The following is a 19186-nucleotide window of genomic DNA, read 5'->3' as shown; positions in this document are numbered from 1 at the left end:
TCCCAGTGTCAAATTTTGTTATTATTGATTACATGCGTTAATTTATTGATTGCATGTTTTTCCTCATAGGTATTTTATCTCTGGTGTATGGCTTAACGCAAGCATCGAGTCCCTGATATAACTCGCTTGTTTGTTATTGAGGCCTGACGTGTTATTAACAAAGCTTTTTGATAAGCGGATGCCCATTGTATTGCACATAACTAGGGCCCGACCGATACTGCCTTTTTGAACCGATACCGATACTGCTAGTTTTCCAAAACTAGGCCGATAAGCCGATAACGATACCGATGTTTCTTCACATAAAAAAAATTGCTACAAGTAACAAACAACACTCTGAGAATTCTGTGTTTTTCTTGCAAAAGAAATAAATGTTGAAACTCATGCAATGATTATAAAAAAATGCAAATTTGTGCATCACTAAGTTTTTTTAGGAATAGCGATTTTCAACGCCTTATATTAGAAACAAACAGTGTAAAGCCACAGTGCTGAAGAAAATTGTGTGCATGGGGAAAAAGAAAGAACACTTATGTAAGTTTATGGAATCTCAATAGCTCCAGTTTAACAGTCTCAAGTTATAGTTGAGAAAGCAGAGTTTTTCTGCATTGGCTCCAAGCAATGAACATCTGTTATCTGCATAGATATTCCCAGCGGTGCTGAATACTCTTTCACTGGGAACAGATGTTGGTGGTGCCGAAAGGTATTTTCTGGCCAATATAGCTAAGATAGGAAATCGACAAGCATTGTCATGCCACCATTTGCATACATCCGTTTTCTTTCTGTCAGCCACTGGCTCCAGCATATATTGATGGAGCTGACTACTGCCTGTACCAGATGATGGTCTTTCATGATGCAAAATCGAGTCAAACATAGTATCAAGCGAGCTTGGACCTGGCTGTGTCACTTCAGGCTCTGCAGTAGGTGTAGACGCTGCTAAGGCATTTGACTCTTCCTCCATCCATTGTATTGCCCGCTGTTTGCTTGCTTCATCCAGAATTGCCCTATCTTTGAATCGTGGATCCAGCAGACAAGCCAGCATGGCCTGCCTGTTTTCTTGAATTTTACAAAATCTTGAATTGATACTTCGAAGCATAACCTCCCTCATGGACTTTATACCCCTGGTTTCCGGCCCCGAAGATCCTAATAGCAGCTTCAAAACGCCAACACTCGGTATGATGAGAGAGATAGTTGCATCCTTTCTTGAAATGTCAAGAGTAACTCTGTTGAAGGGCTCTAGCGTCTCAATCAAATTTTCGATCAAACTCCACTCTTGCTCATTGGGCAATGAATTTTGGATATGGCCATGCTCTGCTGAGTACCATGATAGCGATCTTTTTTGTTCTAAAACTCGCTGCAGCATGTGTAAGGCGGAGTTCCACCGTGTTGGTATTGATTGCACTATTGCATGGACGGGCAGGTCAAGCGACTGCTGTATATCTTGTAGTCGCTGTTTGGCCAAAACCGAATGGTTGAAATGTGTGGCAATCTTCCTTACTTTTGCCAAGAGGTCAGACACAGCTCTTTGTGCTTGGAGCCCATCATTAATAACAAGTTGAAGGCTATGGGCAAAGCAGCTTAGATTGGGAAGTTCTACCATATTTAAACCCTTTACCATGTTTGCCCCGCTGTCACGAAGAACTAGGAACACACGGTTCTTGTCAATATCCCACTGTTGCAGTAAATCCAAAAAAGTGGTTCCTATGTACTCTCCAGTATGCGAGCCATGCATGGCCTTGATGTTTAATACAATTTGGAATCGTCCCCAATTACAATTTATAAAATGAACAGTCAAGCTCATAAGTGATTCTGTTGGTCCTGACCAGCAGTCTGTAGTAAATGCCAATCCATCGCCAGCATTTTCTGTCACGAGAAGAGTCATTATTTTCTGGCTCACAAGTTCATATATTTGTGGCAGCATTTCTGTTCTGAAATACTTCTCAGTCTTTAGGGCGTAGCGAGGTTCAATGGTTTCTATTAGCCTGCGGAATCCATCATCTTGCACTATTGCAAATGGCCTGTTGTCAGTGGCTATCATCTCCATTATTATTTTATCAAGTGATTTCGTTCTTGCGTCATTTCCATGCCATTTATTAAATTTATCCATTATGTGTTCCCATGAAGGTTGCCGATTAAACTGGGAAGCTTCAGCTGGCCTTTTTCGCGTTAACTGCGTCTGCGAAATCTCATCATACTTGCTCTTGTGTTTCGATCTGAGATGACTCCACAAATTACTGGTGTTTTTCTTTTTGGAATCGGCGGAACCTTGACTTAACAATGATGAGCATATTTTACAAAGTACACCATCACTGTGGCATACAAAGTATTCCCATACTTTGCTCTTACCGCTAGAACCAGCCATCTATAACATACCAATACAAGAAGTTAAATAATACCTTCAACGACTAAAGCGCAAGGGAAATCAAGCGCCGTGTAAACTACGCGAAAATTCTCTATCTAGCGTATATTATTTGACACAAATAAGCCGTTCACGTGTTCTATTGCTTCGATTTGTAAGCCACCACGCTGCAAACTTGCTTGCAAAGTGTGAAATCCCGTGTCGCAATCGTCCGTGAAACCGCTTTTGATAAGAGAGAAATAGAAATAGTGAAGAAAAAGAGTTTCACGCAGAACCGCTCTCGAATTAAACAAGCGATAAAACTGCTTTCCCGGCAACCTTCAACAACTAAAGCGCAAGGGAAATCAAGCGCCGTGTAAACTACGCGAAAATTCTCTATTTAATCTAGCGTATATTATTTGACACAAATAAGCCGTTCACGTGTTCTATCGCTTCGATTTGTAAGCCACCACGCTGCAAACTTGCTTGCAAAGTGTGAAATCCCGTGTCGCAATCGTCCGTGAAACCGCTTTTGATAAGAGAGAAATAGAAATAGTGAAGAAAAAGAGTTTCACGCAGAACCGCTCTCGAATTAAACAAGCGATAAAACTGCTTTCCCGGCGCAATTTTGACACTTTGGCAGTCACGTGATTAGCCGATAACTATCGGTAAAATTAGCCGATACCGATAGTTCAAAATTTGTGAAAAACAAGGCCGATATATCGGCCGGCCGATATATCGGTCGGGCCCTACACATAACCCAGATAGTTCGACAGTATATATGAAAGTTGCCCTTCTTATAAGCTTGTTTTTTATTATATGTGCTCAAAGCTAGGTTACGTGCACTCACACAGTATCAAAAGTTATATATAAACTCTCACAAGCGCGTGGCACTTCGGTGATCGCCCGTAACTTGGCGAGAGTTTAATTTTTCGATTAAGTCCGGTTCAATAAAAATGTATCAACGTTAATAGTCAGTCAGTCTAACTAAATTTAATGAGATATCTACTAGGGATGCAAAATGAAGGCTTTGAACCTGCGCTAAAGTACTGAATTGACGTAGATCTCACTATGTAATACTAGATATAGGTAGATTTCAAGCTATGGTAAAACTTGTGCTCAACCGTGTGGCGCATCGTGCTAAGTGTCAGATATACGCTCGTTACCACACCTTTGATTACTCTGCGTGGGTTCGAATTCCATTAAGGGGTAGTTTTCAGAACCCTTCGTCGTCGCAAGGTAGTCCATGTTACCGCAGGTAAGTTACGGCTTCCGCTACCATTAAGTGCTTGCTTCCGAAATGAAATAACTGGCCTTGACTGATAACCGGGCGATTGGCCGTGATCCGTCATATGATTAATTAAGTCGTCTTATCTCGATTTCCCATATCCTAACTCACTCCATAGTAGCACCGATTATTCTGCCATATATAGTAGGCCTATACCTATTAAGACGCATTCGAAATATCGATGACGGGTCTCAGTGACTATTCGTAAAGTTGCGTTTCGCCCCTGTTAGTTATTATTCAGTCCTCGACAATCTGAAATATTTCATAACATATTCATTTTAAATTATGTTTTGTTCAGACAGCATTCCTTTTATTTTTGATAAAAGCGAAAAGCCTACGGCACCCGGTATTCCCAGCCGGTCACCCATGCAAGTACTAACCGAGCCCGACGTTGCTTAACTTACGAGATCTAGTGTATTCAACGTGGTATGGTCGTAGGCGATATCGACGAGACATATTCGGTTATTTATATTTAGGCAACGCCTAATGAGAGAGAAGCGAAGCGCAACTGTTTCGTTTGTGGAGTCACAAACAATGAAACTCAGGCAGTCGCTGTTTCGCTCAGTGGCTTACCGCCGACATTTTCTACCAGTGTCAAATTTTGTTATTATTGATTACATGCGTTAATTTATTGATTGCATGTTTTTCCTCATTGGTATTTTATCTCTGGTGTATGGCTTAACGCAAGCATCGAGTCGCTGATATAACTCGCTTGTTTGTTATTGAGGCCTGACGTGTTATTGACAAAGCTTTTTGATAAGCGGATGCCCATTGTATTGCACATAACCCAGATAGTTCGACAGTATATATGAAAGTTGCCCTTCTTATAAGCTTGTTTTTATTATATGTGCTCAAAGCTAGGTTACGTGCACTCACGTAATCTTGTAGTATCACGTATATCTTGTAGTCGCTGTTTGGCCAAAACCGAATGGTTGAAATGTGTGGCAATCTTCCTTACTTTTGCCAAGAGGTCAGACACAGCTCTTTGTGCTTGGAGCCCATCATTAATAACAAGTTGAAGGCTATGGGCAAAGCAGCTTAGATTGGGAAGTTCTACCATATTTAAACCCTTTACCATGTTTGCCCCGCTGTCACGAAGAACTAGGAACACACGGTTCTTGTCAATATCCCACTGTTGCAGTAAATCCAAAAAAGTGGTTCCTATGTACTCTCCAGTATGCGAGCCATGCATGGCCTTGATGTTTAATACAATTTGGAATCGTCCCCAATTACAATTTATAAAATGAACAGTCAAGCTCATAAGTGATTCTGTTGGTCCTGACCAGCAGTCTGTAGTAAATGCTAATCCATCGCCAGCATTTTCTGTCACGAGAAGAGTCATTATTTTCTGGCTCACAAGTTCATATATTTGTGGCAGCATTTCTGTTCTGAAATACTTCTCAGTCTTTAGGGCGTAGCGAGGTTCAATGGTTTCTATTAGCCTGCGGAATCCATCATCTTGCACTATTGCAAATGGCCTGTTGTCAGTGGCTATCATCTCCATTATTATTTTATCAAGTGATTTCGTTCTTGCGTCATTTCCATGCCATTTATTAAATTTATCCATTATGTGTTCCCATGAAGGTTGCCGATTAAACTGGGAAGCTTCAGCTGGCCTTTTTCGCGTTAACTGCGTCTGCGAAATCTCATCATACTTGCTCTTGTGTTTCGATCTGAGATGACTCCACAAATTACTGGTGTTTTTCTTTTTGGAATCGGCGGAACCTTGACTTAACAATGATGAGCATATTTTACAAAGTACACCATCACTGTGGCATACAAAGTATTCCCATACTTTGCTCTTACCGCTAGAACCAGCCATCTATAACATACCAATACAAGAAGTTAAATAATACCTTCAACGACTAAAGCGCAAGGGAAATCAAGCGCCGTGTAAACTACGCGAAAATTCTCTATCTAGCGTATATTATTTGACACAAATAAGCCGTTCACGTGTTCTATTGCTTCGATTTGTAAGCCACCACGCTGCAAACTTGCTTGCAAAGTGTGAAATCCCGTGTCGCAATCGTCCGTGAAACCGCTTTTGATAAGAGAGAAATAGAAATAGTGAAGAAAAAGAGTTTCACGCAGAACCGCTCTCGAATTAAACAAGCGATAAAACTGCTTTCCCGGCAACCTTCAACAACTAAAGCGCAAGGGAAATCAAGCGCCGTGTAAACTACGCGAAAATTCTCTATTTAATCTAGCGTATATTATTTGACACAAATAAGCCGTTCACGTGTTCTATCGCTTCGATTTGTAAGCCACCACGCTGCAAACTTGCTTGCAAAGTGTGAAATCCCGTGTCGCAATCGTCCGTGAAACCGCTTTTGATAAGAGAGAAATAGAAATAGTGAAGAAAAAGAGTTTCACGCAGAACCGCTCTCGAATTAAACAAGCGATAAAACTGCTTTCCCGGCGCAATTTTGACACTTTGGCAGTCACGTGATTAGCCGATAACTATCGGTAAAATTAGCCGATACCGATAGTTCAAAATTTGTGAAAAACAAGGCCGATATATCGGCCGGCCGATATATCGGTCGGGCCCTACACATAACCCAGATAGTTCGACAGTATATATGAAAGTTGCCCTTCTTATAAGCTTGTTTTTTATTATATGTGCTCAAAGCTAGGTTACGTGCACTCACACAGTATCAAAAGTTATATATAAACTCTCACAAGCGCGTGGCACTTCGGTGATCGCCCGTAACTTGGCGAGAGTTTAATTTTTCGATTAAGTCCGGTTCAATAAAAATGTATCAACGTTAATAGTCAGTCAGTCTAACTAAATTTAATGAGATATCTACTAGGGATGCAAAATGAAGGCTTTGAACCTGCGCTAAAGTACTGAATTGACGTAGATCTCACTATGTAATACTAGATATAGGTAGATTTCAAGCTATGGTAAAACTTGTGCTCAACCGTGTGGCGCATCGTGCTAAGTGTCAGATATACGCTCGTTACCACACCTTTGATTACTCTGCGTGGGTTCGAATTCCATTAAGGGGTAGTTTTCAGAACCCTTCGTCGTCGCAAGGTAGTCCATGTTACCGCAGGTAAGTTACGGCTTCCGCTACCATTAAGTGCTTGCTTCCGAAATGAAATAACTGGCCTTGACTGATAACCGGGCGATTGGCCGTGATCCGTCATATGATTAATTAAGTCGTCTTATCTCGATTTCCCATATCCTAACTCACTCCATAGTAGCACCGATTATTCTGCCATATATAGTAGGCCTATACCTATTAAGACGCATTCGAAATATCGATGACGGGTCTCAGTGACTATTCGTAAAGTTGCGTTTCGCCCCTGTTAGTTATTATTCAGTCCTCGACAATCTGAAATATTTCATAACATATTCATTTTAAATTATGTTTTGTTCAGACAGCATTCCTTTTATTTTTGATAAAAGCGAAAAGCCTACGGCACCCGGTATTCCCAGCCGGTCACCCATGCAAGTACTAACCGAGCCCGACGTTGCTTAACTTACGAGATCTAGTGTATTCAACGTGGTATGGTCGTAGGCGATATCGACGAGACATATTCGGTTATTTATATTTAGGCAACGCCTAATGAGAGAGAAGCGAAGCGCAACTGTTTCGTTTGTGGAGTCACAAACAATGAAACTCAGGCAGTCGCTGTTTCGCTCAGTGGCTTACCGCCGACATTTTCTACCAGTGTCAAATTTTGTTATTATTGATTACATGCGTTAATTTATTGATTGCATGTTTTTCCTCATTGGTATTTTATCTCTGGTGTATGGCTTAACGCAAGCATCGAGTCGCTGATATAACTCGCTTGTTTGTTATTGAGGCCTGACGTGTTATTGACAAAGCTTTTTGATAAGCGGATGCCCATTGTATTGCACATAACCCAGATAGTTCGACAGTATATATGAAAGTTGCCCTTCTTATAAGCTTGTTTTTTATTATATGTGCTCAAAGCTAGGTTACGTGCACTCACACAGTATCAAAAGTTATATATAAACTCTCACAAGCGCGTGGCACTTCGGTGATCGCCCGTAACTTGGCGAGAGTTTAATTTTTCGATTAAGTCCGGTTCAATAAAAATGTATCAACGTTAATAGTCAGTCAGTCTAACTAAATTTAATGAGATATCTCCTAGGGATGCAAATGAAGGCTTTGAACCTGCGCTAAACTACTGAATTGACGTAGATCTCACTATGTAATACTAGATATAGGTAGATTTCAAGCTATGGTAAAACTCGTGCTCAACCGTGTGGCGCATCGTGCTAAGTGTCAGATATACGCTCGTTACCACACCTCTGATTACTCTGCGTGGGTTCGAATTCCATTAAGGGATAGTTTTCAGAACCCTTCGTCGTCGTAAGGTAGTCCATGTTACCGCAGGTAAGTTACGGCTTCCGCTACCATTAAGTGCTTGCTTCCGAAATGAAATACCTGGCCTTGACTGATAACCGGGCGATTGGCCGTGATCCGTCATATGATTAATTAAGTCGTCTTATCTCGATTTCCCATATCCTAACTCACTCCATAGTAGCACCGATTATTCTGCCATATATAGTAGGCCTATACCTATTAAGACGCATTCGAAATATCGATGACGGGTCTCAGTGACTATTCGTAAAGTTGCGTTTCGCCCCTGTTAGTTATTATTCAGTCCTCGACAATCTGAAATATTTTATAACATATTCATTTTAAATTTTGTTTTGTTCAGACAGCATTCCTTTTATTTTTGATAAAAGCGAAAAGCCTACGGCACCCGGTATTCCCAGCCGGTCACCCATGCAAGTACTAACCGAGCCCGACGTTGCTTAACTTCCGAGATCGGGTGTATTCAACGTGGTATGGTCGTAGGCGATATCGACGAGACATATTCGGTTATTTATATTTAGGCAACGCTTAATGAGAGAGAAGCGAAGCGCAACTGTTTCGTTTGTAGAGTCACAAACAATGAAACTCAGGCAGTCGCTGTTTCGCTCAGTGGCTTACCGCCGACATTTTCTACCAGTGTCAAATTTTGTTATTATTGATTACATGCGTTAATTTATTGATTGCATGTTTTTCCTCATAGGTATTTTATCTCTGGTGTATGGCTTAACGCAAGCATCGAGTCGCTGATATAACTCGCTTGTTTGTTATTGAGGCCTGACGTGTTATTGACAAAGCTTTTTGATAAGCGGATGCCCATTGTATTGCACATAACCCAGATAGTTCGACAGTATATATGAAAGTTGCCCTTCTTATAAGCTTTTTTTTTTATATGTGCTCAAAGCTAGGTTACGTGCACTCACATAGTATCAAAAGTTATATATAAACTCTCACAAGCGCGTGGCACTTCGGTGATCGCCCGTAACTTGGCGAGAGTTTAATTTTTCGATTAGGTCCGGTTCAATAAAAATGTATCAACGTTAATAGTCAGTCAGTCTAACTTAATTTAATGAGATATCTCCTAGGGATGCAAATGAAGGCTTTGAACCTGCGCTAAATTACTGAATTGACGTAGATCTCACTATGTAATACTAGATATAGGTAGATTTCAAGCTATGGTAAAACTCGTGCTCAACCGTGTAGCGCATCGTGCTAAGTGTCAGATATACGCTCGTTACCACACCTCTGATTACTCTGCGTGGGTTCGAATTCCATTAAGGGATAGTTTTCAGAACCCTTCGTCGTCGTAAGGTAGTCCATGTTACCGCAGGTAAGTTACGGCTTCCGCTACCATTAAGTGCTTGCTTCCGAAATGAAATACCTGGCCTTGACTGATAACCGGGCGATTGGCCGTGATCCGTCATATGATTAATTAAGTCGTCTTATCTCGATTTCCCATATCCTAACTCACTCCATAGTAGCACCGATTATTCTGCCATATATAGTAGGCCTATACCTATTAAGACGCATTCGAAATATCGATGACGGGTCTCAGTGACTATTCGTAAAGTTGCGTTTCGCCCCTGTTAGTTATTATTCAGTCCTCGACAATCTGAAATATTTTATAACATATTCATTTTAAATTATGTTTTGTTCAGACAGCATTCCTTTTATTTTTGCTAAAAGCGAAAAGCCTACGGCACCCGGTATTCCCAGCCGGTCACCCATGCAAGTACTAACCAAGCCCGACGTTGCTTAACTTCCGAGATCGAACGAGATCGGGTGTATTCAACGTGGTATGGTCGTAGGCGATATCGACGAGACATATTCGGTTATTTATATTTAGGCAACGCCTAATGAGAGAGGAGCGAAGCGCAACTGTTTCGTTTGTAGAGTCACAAACAATGAAACTCAGGCAGTCGCTGTTTCGCTCAGTGGCTTACCGCCGACATTTTCTACCAGTGTCAAATTTTGTTATTATTGATTACATGCGTTAATTTATTGATTGCATGTTTTTCCTCATAGGTATTTTATCTCTGGTGTATGGCTTAACGCAACGCTTGACGTAGATCTCACTATGTAATACTAGATATAGGTAGATTTCAAGCTATGGTAAAACTCGTGCTCAACCGTGTGGCGCATCGTGCTAAGTGTCAGACATACGCTCGTTACCACACCTCTGATTACTCTGCGTGGGTTCGAATTCCATTAAGGGATAGTTTTCAGAACCCTTCGTCGTCGTAAGGTAGTCCATGTTACCGCAGGTAAGTTACGGCTTCCGCTACCATTAAGTGCTTGCTTCCGAAATGAAATACCTGGCCTTGACTGATAACCGGGCGATTGGCCGTGATCCGTCATATGATTAATTAAGTCGTCTTATCTCGATTTCCCATATCCTAACTCACTCCATAGTAGCACCGATTATACTGCCATATATAGTAGGGCTATACCTATTAAGACGCATTCGAAATATCGATGACGGGTCTCAGTGACTATTCGTAAAGTTGCGTTTCGCCCCTGTTAGTTATTATTCAGTCCTCGACAATCTGAAATATTTTATAACATATTCATTTTAAATTATGTTTTGTTCAGACAGCATTCCTTTTATTTTTGATAAAAGCGAAAAGCCTACGGCACCCGGTATTCCCAGCCGGTCACCCATGCAAGTACTAACCAAGCCCGAAGTTGCTTAACTTCCGAGATCGAACGAGATCGGGTGTATTCAACGTGGTATGGTCGTAGGCGATATCGACGAGACATATTCGGTTATTTATATTTAGGCAACGCCTAATGAGAGAGGAGCGAAGCGCAACTGTTTCGTTTGTAGAGTCACAAACAATGAAACTCAGGCAGTCGCTGTTTCGCTCAGTGGCTTACCGCCGACATTTTCTACCAGTGTCAAATTTTGTTATTATTGATTTCATGCGTTAATTTATTGATTGCATGTTTTTCCTCATAGGTATTTTATCTCTGGTGTATGGCTTAACGCAAGCATCGAGTCGCTGATATAACTCGCTTGTTTGTTATTGAGGCCTGACGTGTTATTGACAAAGCTTTTTGATAAGCGGATGCCCATTGTATTGCACATAACCCAGATAGTTCGACAGTATATATGAAAGTTGCCCTTCTTATAAGCTTTTTTTTTTTTTATATGTGCTCAAAGCTAGGTTACGTGCACTCACACAGTATCAAAAGTTATATATAAACTCTCACAAGCGCGTGGCACTTCGGTGATCGCCCGTAACTTGGCGAGAGTTTAATTTTTCGATTAAGTCCGGTTCAATAAAAATGTATCAACGTTAATAGTCAGTCAGTCTAACTAAATTTAATGAGATATCTACTAGGGATGCAAATGAAGGCTTTGAACCTGCGCTAAATTACTGAATTGACGTAGATCTCACTATGTAATACTAGATATAGGTAGATTTCAAGCTATGGTAAAACTTGTGCTCAACCGTGTGGCGCATCGTGCTAAGTGTCAGATATACGCTCGTTACCACACCTCTGATTACTCTGCGTGGGTTCGAATTCCATTAAGGGATAGTTTTCAGAACCCTTCGTCGTCGTGAGGTAGTCCATGTTACCGCAGGTAAGGTACGGCTTCCGCTACCATTAAGTGCTTGCTTCCGAAATGAAATAACTGGCCTTGACTGATAACCGGGCGATTGGCCGTGATCCGTCATATGATTAATTAAGTCGTCTTATCTCGATTTCCCATATCCTAACTCACTCCATAGTAGCACCGATTATTCTGCCATATATAGTAGGCCTATACCTATTAAGACGCATTCGAAATATCGATGACGGGTCTCAGTGACTATTCGTAAAGTTGCGTTTCGCCCCTGTTAGTTATTATTCAGTCCTCGACAATCTGAAATATTTTATAACATATTCATTTTAAATTATGTTTTGTTCAGACAGCATTCCTTTTATTTTTGATAAAAGCGAAAAGCCTACGGCACCCGGTATTCCCAGCCGGTCACCCATGCAAGTACTAACCGAGCCCGACGTTGCTTAACTTACGAGATCTAGTGTATTCAACGTGGTATGGTCGTAGGCGATATCGACGAGACATATTCGGTTATTTATATTTAGGCAACGCCTAATGAGAGAGAAGCGAAGCGCAACTGTTTCGTTTGTGGAGTCACAAACAATGAAACTCAGGCAGTCGCTGTTTCGCTCAGTGGCTTACCGCCGACATTTTCTACCAGTGTCAAATTTTGTTATTATTGATTACATGCGTTAATTTATTGATTGCATGTTTTTCCTCATTGGTATTTTATCTCTGGTGTATGGCTTAACGCAAGCATCGAGTCGCTGATATAACTCGCTTGTTTGTTATTGAGGCCTGACGTGTTATTGACAAAGCTTTTTGATAAGCGGATGCCCATTGTATTGCACATAACCCAGATAGTTCGACAGTATATATGAAAGTTGCCCTTCTTATAAGCTTGTTTTTTATTATATGTGCTCAAAGCTAGGTTACGTGCACTCACACAGTATCAAAAGTTATATATAAACTCTCACAAGCGCGTGGCACTTCGGTGATCGCCCGTAACTTGGCGAGAGTTTAATTTTTCGATTAAGTCCGGTTCAATAAAAATGTATCAACGTTAATAGTCAGTCAGTCTAACTAAATTTAATGAGAAATCTCCTAGGGATGCAAATGAAGGCTTTGAACCTGCGCTAAACTACTGAATTGACGTAGATCTCACTATGTAATACTAGATATAGGTAGATTTCAAGCTATGGTAAAACTCGTGCTCAACCGTGTGGCGCATCGTGCTAAGTGTCAGATATACGCTCGTTACCACACCTCTGATTACTCTGCGTGGGTTCGAATTCCATTAAGGGATAGTTTTCAGAACCCTTCGTCGTCGTAAGGTAGTCCATGTTACCGCAGGTAAGTTACGGCTTCCGCTACCATTAAGTGCTTGCTTCCGAAATGAAATACCTGGCCTTGACTGATAACCGGGCGATTGGCCGTGATCCGTCATATGATTAATTAAGTCGTCTTATCTCGATTTCCCATATCCTAACTCACTCCATAGTAGCACCGATTATTCTGCCATATATAGTAGGCCTATACCTATTAAGACGCATTCGAAATATCGATGACGGGTCTCAGTGACTATTCGTAAAGTTGCGTTTCGCCCCTGTTAGTTATTATTCAGTCTTCGACAATCTGAAATATTTTATAACATATTCATTTTAAATTATGTTTTGTTCAGACAGCATTCCTTTTATTTTTGCTAAAAGCGAAAAGCCTACGGCACCCGGTATTCCCAGCCGGTCACCCATGCAAGTACTAACCAAGCCCGACGTTGCTTAACTTCCGAGATCGAACGAGATCGGGTGTATTCAACGTGGTATGGTCGTAGGCGATATCGACGAGACATATTCGGTTATTTATATTTAGGCAACGCCTAATGAGAGAGGAGCGAAGCGCAACTGTTTCGTTTGTAGAGTCACAAACAATGAAACTCAGGCAGTCGCTGTTTCGCTCAGTGGCTTACCGCCGACATTTTCTACCAGTGTCAAATTTTGTTATTATTGATTACATGCGTTAATTTATTGATTGCATGTTTTTCCTCATAGGTATTTTATCTCTGGTGTATGGCTTAACGCAACGCTTGACGTAGATCTCACTATGTAATACTAGATATAGGTAGATTTCAAGCTATGGTAAAACTCGTGCTCAACCGTGTGGCGCATCGTGCTAAGTGTCAGATATACGCTCGTTACCACACCTCTGATTACTCTGCGTGGGTTCGAATTCCATTAAGGGATAGTTTTCAGAACCCTTCGTCGTCGTAAGGTAGTCCATGTTACCGCAGGTAAGTTACGGCTTCCGCTACCATTAAGTGCTTGCTTCCGAAATGAAATACCTGGCCTTGACTGATAACCGGGCGATTGGCCGTGATCCGTCATATGATTAATTAAGTCGTCTTATCTCGATTTCCCATATCCTAACTCACTCCATAGTAGCACCGATTATACTGCCATATATAGTAGGGCTATACCTATTAAGACGCATTCGAAATATCGATGACGGGTCTCAGTGACTATTCGTAAAGTTGCGTTTCGCCCCTGTTAGTTATTATTCAGTCCTCGACAATCTGAAATATTTTATAACATATTCATTTTAAATTATGTTTTGTTCAGACAGCATTCCTTTTATTTTTGATAAAAGCGAAAAGCCTACGGCACCCGGTATTCCCAGCCGGTCACCCATGCAAGTACTAACCAAGCCCGAAGTTGCTTAACTTCCGAGATCGAACGAGATCGGGTGTATTCAACGTGGTATGGTCGTAGGCGATATCGACGAGACATATTCGGTTATTTATATTTAGGCAACGCCTAATGAGAGAGGAGCGAAGCGCAACTGTTTCGTTTGTAGAGTCACAAACAATGAAACTCAGGCAGTCGCTGTTTCGCTCAGTGGCTTACCGCCGACATTTTCTACCAGTGTCAAATTTTGTTATTATTGATTTCATGCGTTAATTTATTGATTGCATGTTTTTCCTCATAGGTATTTTATCTCTGGTGTATGGCTTAACGCAAGCATCGAGTCGCTGATATAACTCGCTTGTTTGCTATTGAGGCCTGACGTGTTATTGACAAAGCTTTTTGATAAGCGGATGCCCATTGTATTGCACATAACCCAGATAGTTCGACAGTATATATGAAAGTTGCCCTTCTTATAAGCTTTTTTTTTTTTTATATGTGCTCAAAGCTAGGTTACGTGCACTCACACAGTATCAAAAGTTATATATAAACTCTCACAAGCGCGTGGCACTTCGGTGATCGCCCGTAACTTGGCGAGAGTTTAATTTTTCGATTAAGTCCGGTTCAATAAAAATGTATCAACGTTAATAGTCAGTCAGTCTAACTAAATTTAATGAGATATCTACTAGGGATGCAAATGAAGGCTTTGAACCTGCGCTAAATTACTGAATTGACGTAGATCTCACTATGTAATACTAGATATAGGTAGATTTCAAGCTATGGTAAAACTTGTGCTCAACCGTGTGGCGCATCGTGCTAAGTGTCAGATATACGCTCGTTACCACACCTCTGATTACTCTGCGTGGGTTCGAATTCCATTAAGGGATAGTTTTCAGAACCCTTCGTCGTCGTAAGGTAGTCCATGTTACCGCAGGTAAGGTACGGCTTCCGCTACCATTAAGTGCTTGCTTCCGAAATGAAATAACTGGCCTTGACTGATAACCGGGCGATTGGCCGTGATCCGTCATATGATTAATTAAGTCGTCTTATCTCGATTTCCCATATCCTAACTCACTCCATAGTAGCACCGATTATTCTGCCATATATAGTATACCTATTAAGACGCATTCGAAATATCGATGACGGGTCTCAGTGACTATTCGTAAAGTTGCGTTTCGCCCCTGTTAGTTATTATTCAGTCCTCGACAATCTGAAATATTTCATAACATATTCATTTTAAATTATGTTTTGTTCAGACAGCATTCCTTTTATTTTTGATAAAAGCGAAAAGCCTACGGCACCCGGTATTCCCAGCCGGTCACCCATGCAAGTACTAACCGAGCCCGACGTTGCTTAACTTACGAGATCTAGTGTATTCAACGTGGTATGGTCGTAGGCGATATCGACGAGACATATTCGGTTATTTATATTTAGGCAACGCCTAATGAGAGAGAAGCGAAGCGCAACTGTTTCGTTTGTAGAGTCACAAACAATGAAACTCAGGCAGTCGCTGTTTCGCTCAGTGGCTTACCGCCGACATTTTCTACCAGTGTCAAATTTTGTTATTATTGATTACATGCGTTAATTTATTGATTGCATGTTTTTCCTCATAGGTATTTTATCTCTGGTGTATGGCTTAACGCAAGCATCGAGTCGCTGATATAACTCGCTTGTTTGTTACTGAGGCCTGACGTGTTATTGACAAAGCTTTTTGATGAGCGGATGCCCATTGTATAGCACATACCCCAGATAGTTCGACAGTATATATGAAAGTTGCCCTTCTTATAAGCTTGTTTTTTATTATATGTGCTCAAAGCTAGGTTACGTGCACTCACACAGTATCAAAAGTTATATATAAACTCTCACAAGCGCGTGGCACTTCGGTGATCGCCCGTAACTTGGCGAGAGTTTAATTTTTCGATTAAGTCCGGTTCAATAAAAATGTATCAACGTTAATAGTCAGTCAGTCTAACTAAATTTAATGAGATATCTACTAGGGATGCAAAATGAAGGCTTTGAACCTGCGCTAAAGTACTGAATTGACGTAGATCTCACTATGTAATACTAGATATAGGTAGATTTCAAGCTATGGTAAAACTCGTGCTCAACCGTGTGGCGCATCGTGCTAAGTGTCAGATATACGCTCGTTACCACACCTCTGATTACTCTGCGTGGGTTCGAATTCCATTAAGGGGTAGTTTTCAGAACCCTTCGTCGTCGTAAGGTAGTCCATGTTACCGCAGGTAAGTTACGGCTTCCGCTACCATTAAGTGCTTGCTTCCGAAATGAAATAACTGGCCTTGACTGATAACCGGGCGATTGGCCGTGATCAGTCATATGATTAATTAAGTCGTCTTATCTCGATTTCCCATATCCTAACTCACTCCATAGTAGCACCGATTATTCTGCCATATATAGTAGGCCTATACATATTAAGACGCATTCGAAATATCGATGACGGGTCTCAGTGACTATTCGTAAAGTTGCGTTTCGCCCCTGTTAGTTATTATTCAGTCCTCGACAATCTGAAATATTTCATAACATATTCATTTTAAATTATGTTTTGTTCAGACAGCATTCCTTTTATTTTTGATAAAAGCGAAAAGCCTACGGCACCCGGTATTCCCAGCCGGTCACCCATGCAAGTACTAACCGAGCCCGACGTTGCTTAACTTCCGAGATCGGGTGTATTCAACGTGGTATGGTCGTAGGCGATATCGACGAGACATATTCGGTTATTTATATTTAGGCAACGCCTAATGAGAGAGAAGCGAAGCGCAACTGTTTCGTTTGTAGAGTCACAAACAATGAAACTCAGGCAGTCGCTGTTTCGCTCAGTGGCTTACCGCCGACATTTTCTACCAGTGTCAAATTTTGTTATTATTGATTACATGCGTTAATTTATTGATTGCATGTTTTTCCTCATAGGTATTTTATCTCTGGTGTATGGCTTAACGCAAGCATCGAGTCGCTGATATAACTCGCTTGTTTGTTATTGAGGCCTGACGTGTTATTGACAAAGCTTTTTGATAAGCGGATGCCCATTGTATTGCACATAACCCAGATAGTTCGACAGTATATATGAAAGTTGCCCTTCTTATAAGCTTGTTTTTTTTTATATGTGCTCAAAGCTAGGTTACGTGCACTCACACAGTATCAAAAGTTATATATAAACTCTCACAAGCGCGTGGCACTTCGGTGATCGCCCGTAACTTGGCGAGAGTTTAATTTTTCGATTAAGTCCGGTTCAATAAAAATGTATCAACGTTAATAGTCAGTCAGTCTAACTAAATTTAATGAGATATCTCTTAGGGATGCAAATGAAGGCTTTGAACCTGCGCTAAATTACTGAATTGACGTAGATCTCACTATGTAATACTAGATATAGGTAGATTTCAAGCTATGGTGAAACTCGTGCTCAACCGTGTGGCGCATCGTGCTAAGTGTCAGATATACGCTCGTTACCACACCTCTGATTACTCTGCGTGGGTTCGAATTCCATTAAGGGATAGTTTTCAGAACCCTTCGTCGTCGTAAGGTAGTCCATGTTACCGCAGGTAAATTACGGCTTCCGCTACCATTAGGTGCTTGCTTCCGAAATGAAATAACCGGGCGATTGGCCGTGATCCGTCATATGATTAATTAAGTCGTCTTATCTCGATTTCCCATATCCTAACTCACTCCATAGTAGCACCGATTATTCTGCCATATATAGTAGGCCTATACCTATTAAGACGCATTCGAAATATCGATGACGGGTCTCAGTGACTATTCGTAAAGTTGCGTTTCGCCCCTGTTAGTTATTATTCAGTCCTCGACAATCTGAAATATTTCATAACATATTCATTTTAAATTATGTTTTGTTCAGACAGCATTCCTTTTATTTTTGATAAAAGCGAAAAGCCTACGGCACCCGGTATTCCCAGCCGGTCACCCATGCAAGTACTAACCGAGCCCGACGTTGCTTAACTTACGAGATCTAGTGTATTCAACGTGGTATGGTCGTAGGCGATATCGACGAGACATATTCGGTTATTTATATTTAGGCAACGCCTAATGAGAGAGAAGCGAAGCACAACTGTTTCGTTTGTAGAGTCACAAACAATGAAACTCAGGCAGTCGCTGTTTCGCTCAGTGGCTTACCGCCGACATTTTCTACCAGTGTCAAATTTTGTTATTATTGATTACATGCGTTAATTTATTGATTGCATGTTTTTCCTCATAGGTATTTTATCTCTGGTGTATGGCTTAACGCAAGCATCGAGTCGCTGATATAACTCGCTTGTTTGTTACTGAGGCCTGACGTGTTATTGACAAAGCTTTTTGATGAGCGGATGCCCATTGTATAGCACATAACCCAGATAGTTCGACAGTATATATGAAAGTTGCCCTTCTTATAAGCTTGTTTTTTATTATATGTGCTCAAAGCTAGGTTACGTGCACTCACACAGTATCAAAAGTTATATATAAACTCTCACAAGCGCGTGGCACTTCGGTGATCGCCCGTAACTTGGCGAGAGTTTAATTTTTCGATTAAGTCCGGTTCAATAAAATGTATCAACGTTAATAGTCAGTCAGTCTAACTAAATTTAATGAGATATCTACTAGGGATGCAAAATGAAGGCTTTGAACCTGCGCTAAAGTACTGAATTGACGTAGATCTCACTATGTAATACTAGATATAGGTAGATTTCAAGCTATGGTAAAACTCGTGCTCAACCGTGTGGCGCATCGTGCTAAGTGTCAGATATACGCTCGTTACCACACCTCTGATTACTCTGCGTGGGTTCGAATTCCATTAAGGGGTAGTTTTCAGAACCCTTCGTCGTCGTAAGGTAGTCCATGTTACCGCAGGTAAGTTACGGCTTCCGCTACCATTAAGTGCTTGCTTCCGAAATGAAATAACTGGCCTTGACTGATAACCGGGCGATTGGCCGTGATCAGTCATATGATTAATTAAGTCGTCTTATCTCGATTTCCCATATC

General features: G+C 41.1%; 2 protein-coding genes, 4 non-coding genes and 7 pseudogenes across 6 annotated transcripts; all 13 read right to left on the bottom strand.

Moving 5' to 3' along the window:
- Positions 1-199: 199 nt before the first annotated feature.
- Positions 200-3079, bottom strand: LOC120338448 (zinc finger BED domain-containing protein 4-like). Its single transcript, XM_078118179.1, has one exon. It carries the CDS (start codon positions 2354-2356, stop codon positions 545-547), a length of 1812 nt encoding a protein of 603 aa, XP_077974305.1. The 5' UTR covers positions 2357-3079; the 3' UTR covers positions 200-544.
- An 872-nt stretch (positions 3080-3951) lies between these two features.
- LOC144430186 (5S ribosomal RNA) lies at positions 3952-4060 on the bottom strand (annotated as a pseudogene).
- Positions 4061-4482: 422 nt separating this feature from the next.
- On the bottom strand, positions 4483-5442 carry LOC120332677 (zinc finger BED domain-containing protein 4-like). Its single transcript, XM_078117973.1, has one exon. The coding sequence runs from the start codon at positions 5440-5442 to the stop codon at positions 4483-4485; it is 960 nt and encodes a 319-aa protein (XP_077974099.1).
- A 1595-nt stretch (positions 5443-7037) lies between these two features.
- On the bottom strand, positions 7038-7146 carry LOC144430185 (5S ribosomal RNA; annotated as a pseudogene).
- A 1205-nt stretch (positions 7147-8351) lies between these two features.
- On the bottom strand, positions 8352-8460 carry LOC144430121 (5S ribosomal RNA; annotated as a pseudogene).
- Positions 8461-9663: 1203 nt separating this feature from the next.
- Positions 9664-9782, bottom strand: LOC144430111 (5S ribosomal RNA). The gene has a single exon (XR_013479345.1). It is a non-coding gene; the product is annotated as a 5S ribosomal RNA (ribosomal RNA).
- Positions 9783-10597: 815 nt separating this feature from the next.
- Positions 10598-10716, bottom strand: LOC144430062 (5S ribosomal RNA). The gene has a single exon (XR_013479307.1). It is a non-coding gene; the product is annotated as a 5S ribosomal RNA (ribosomal RNA).
- A 1206-nt stretch (positions 10717-11922) lies between these two features.
- Positions 11923-12031, bottom strand: LOC144430184 (5S ribosomal RNA; annotated as a pseudogene).
- Positions 12032-13236: 1205 nt separating this feature from the next.
- Positions 13237-13355, bottom strand: LOC144429990 (5S ribosomal RNA). The gene has a single exon (XR_013479235.1). It is a non-coding gene; the product is annotated as a 5S ribosomal RNA (ribosomal RNA).
- An 815-nt stretch (positions 13356-14170) lies between these two features.
- LOC144430060 (5S ribosomal RNA) lies at positions 14171-14289 on the bottom strand. The gene has a single exon (XR_013479306.1). It is a non-coding gene; the product is annotated as a 5S ribosomal RNA (ribosomal RNA).
- A 1200-nt stretch (positions 14290-15489) lies between these two features.
- On the bottom strand, positions 15490-15598 carry LOC144430182 (5S ribosomal RNA; annotated as a pseudogene).
- A 1206-nt stretch (positions 15599-16804) lies between these two features.
- On the bottom strand, positions 16805-16913 carry LOC144430120 (5S ribosomal RNA; annotated as a pseudogene).
- A 1188-nt stretch (positions 16914-18101) lies between these two features.
- On the bottom strand, positions 18102-18210 carry LOC144430181 (5S ribosomal RNA; annotated as a pseudogene).
- Positions 18211-19186: the final 976 nt, after the last annotated feature.

The sequence above is a fragment of the Styela clava genome, chromosome 11, assembly GCF_964204865.1.
Source record: "Styela clava chromosome 11, kaStyClav1.hap1.2, whole genome shotgun sequence".
In the NCBI taxonomy this organism is placed as follows: Eukaryota; Metazoa; Chordata; class Ascidiacea; order Stolidobranchia; family Styelidae; genus Styela; species Styela clava.
This window is presented reverse-complemented; position numbering and strand designations above follow the sequence as displayed.

Excerpts from the sequence above, each read along its gene's own strand:
- LOC120338448 (XM_078118179.1), bottom strand. The coding sequence starts at position 2,356 with ATGGCTGGTTCTAGCGGTAAGAGCAAAGTATGGGAATACTTTGTATGC.
- LOC120332677 (XM_078117973.1), bottom strand. The coding sequence starts at position 5,442 with ATGGCTGGTTCTAGCGGTAAGAGCAAAGTATGGGAATACTTTGTATGC.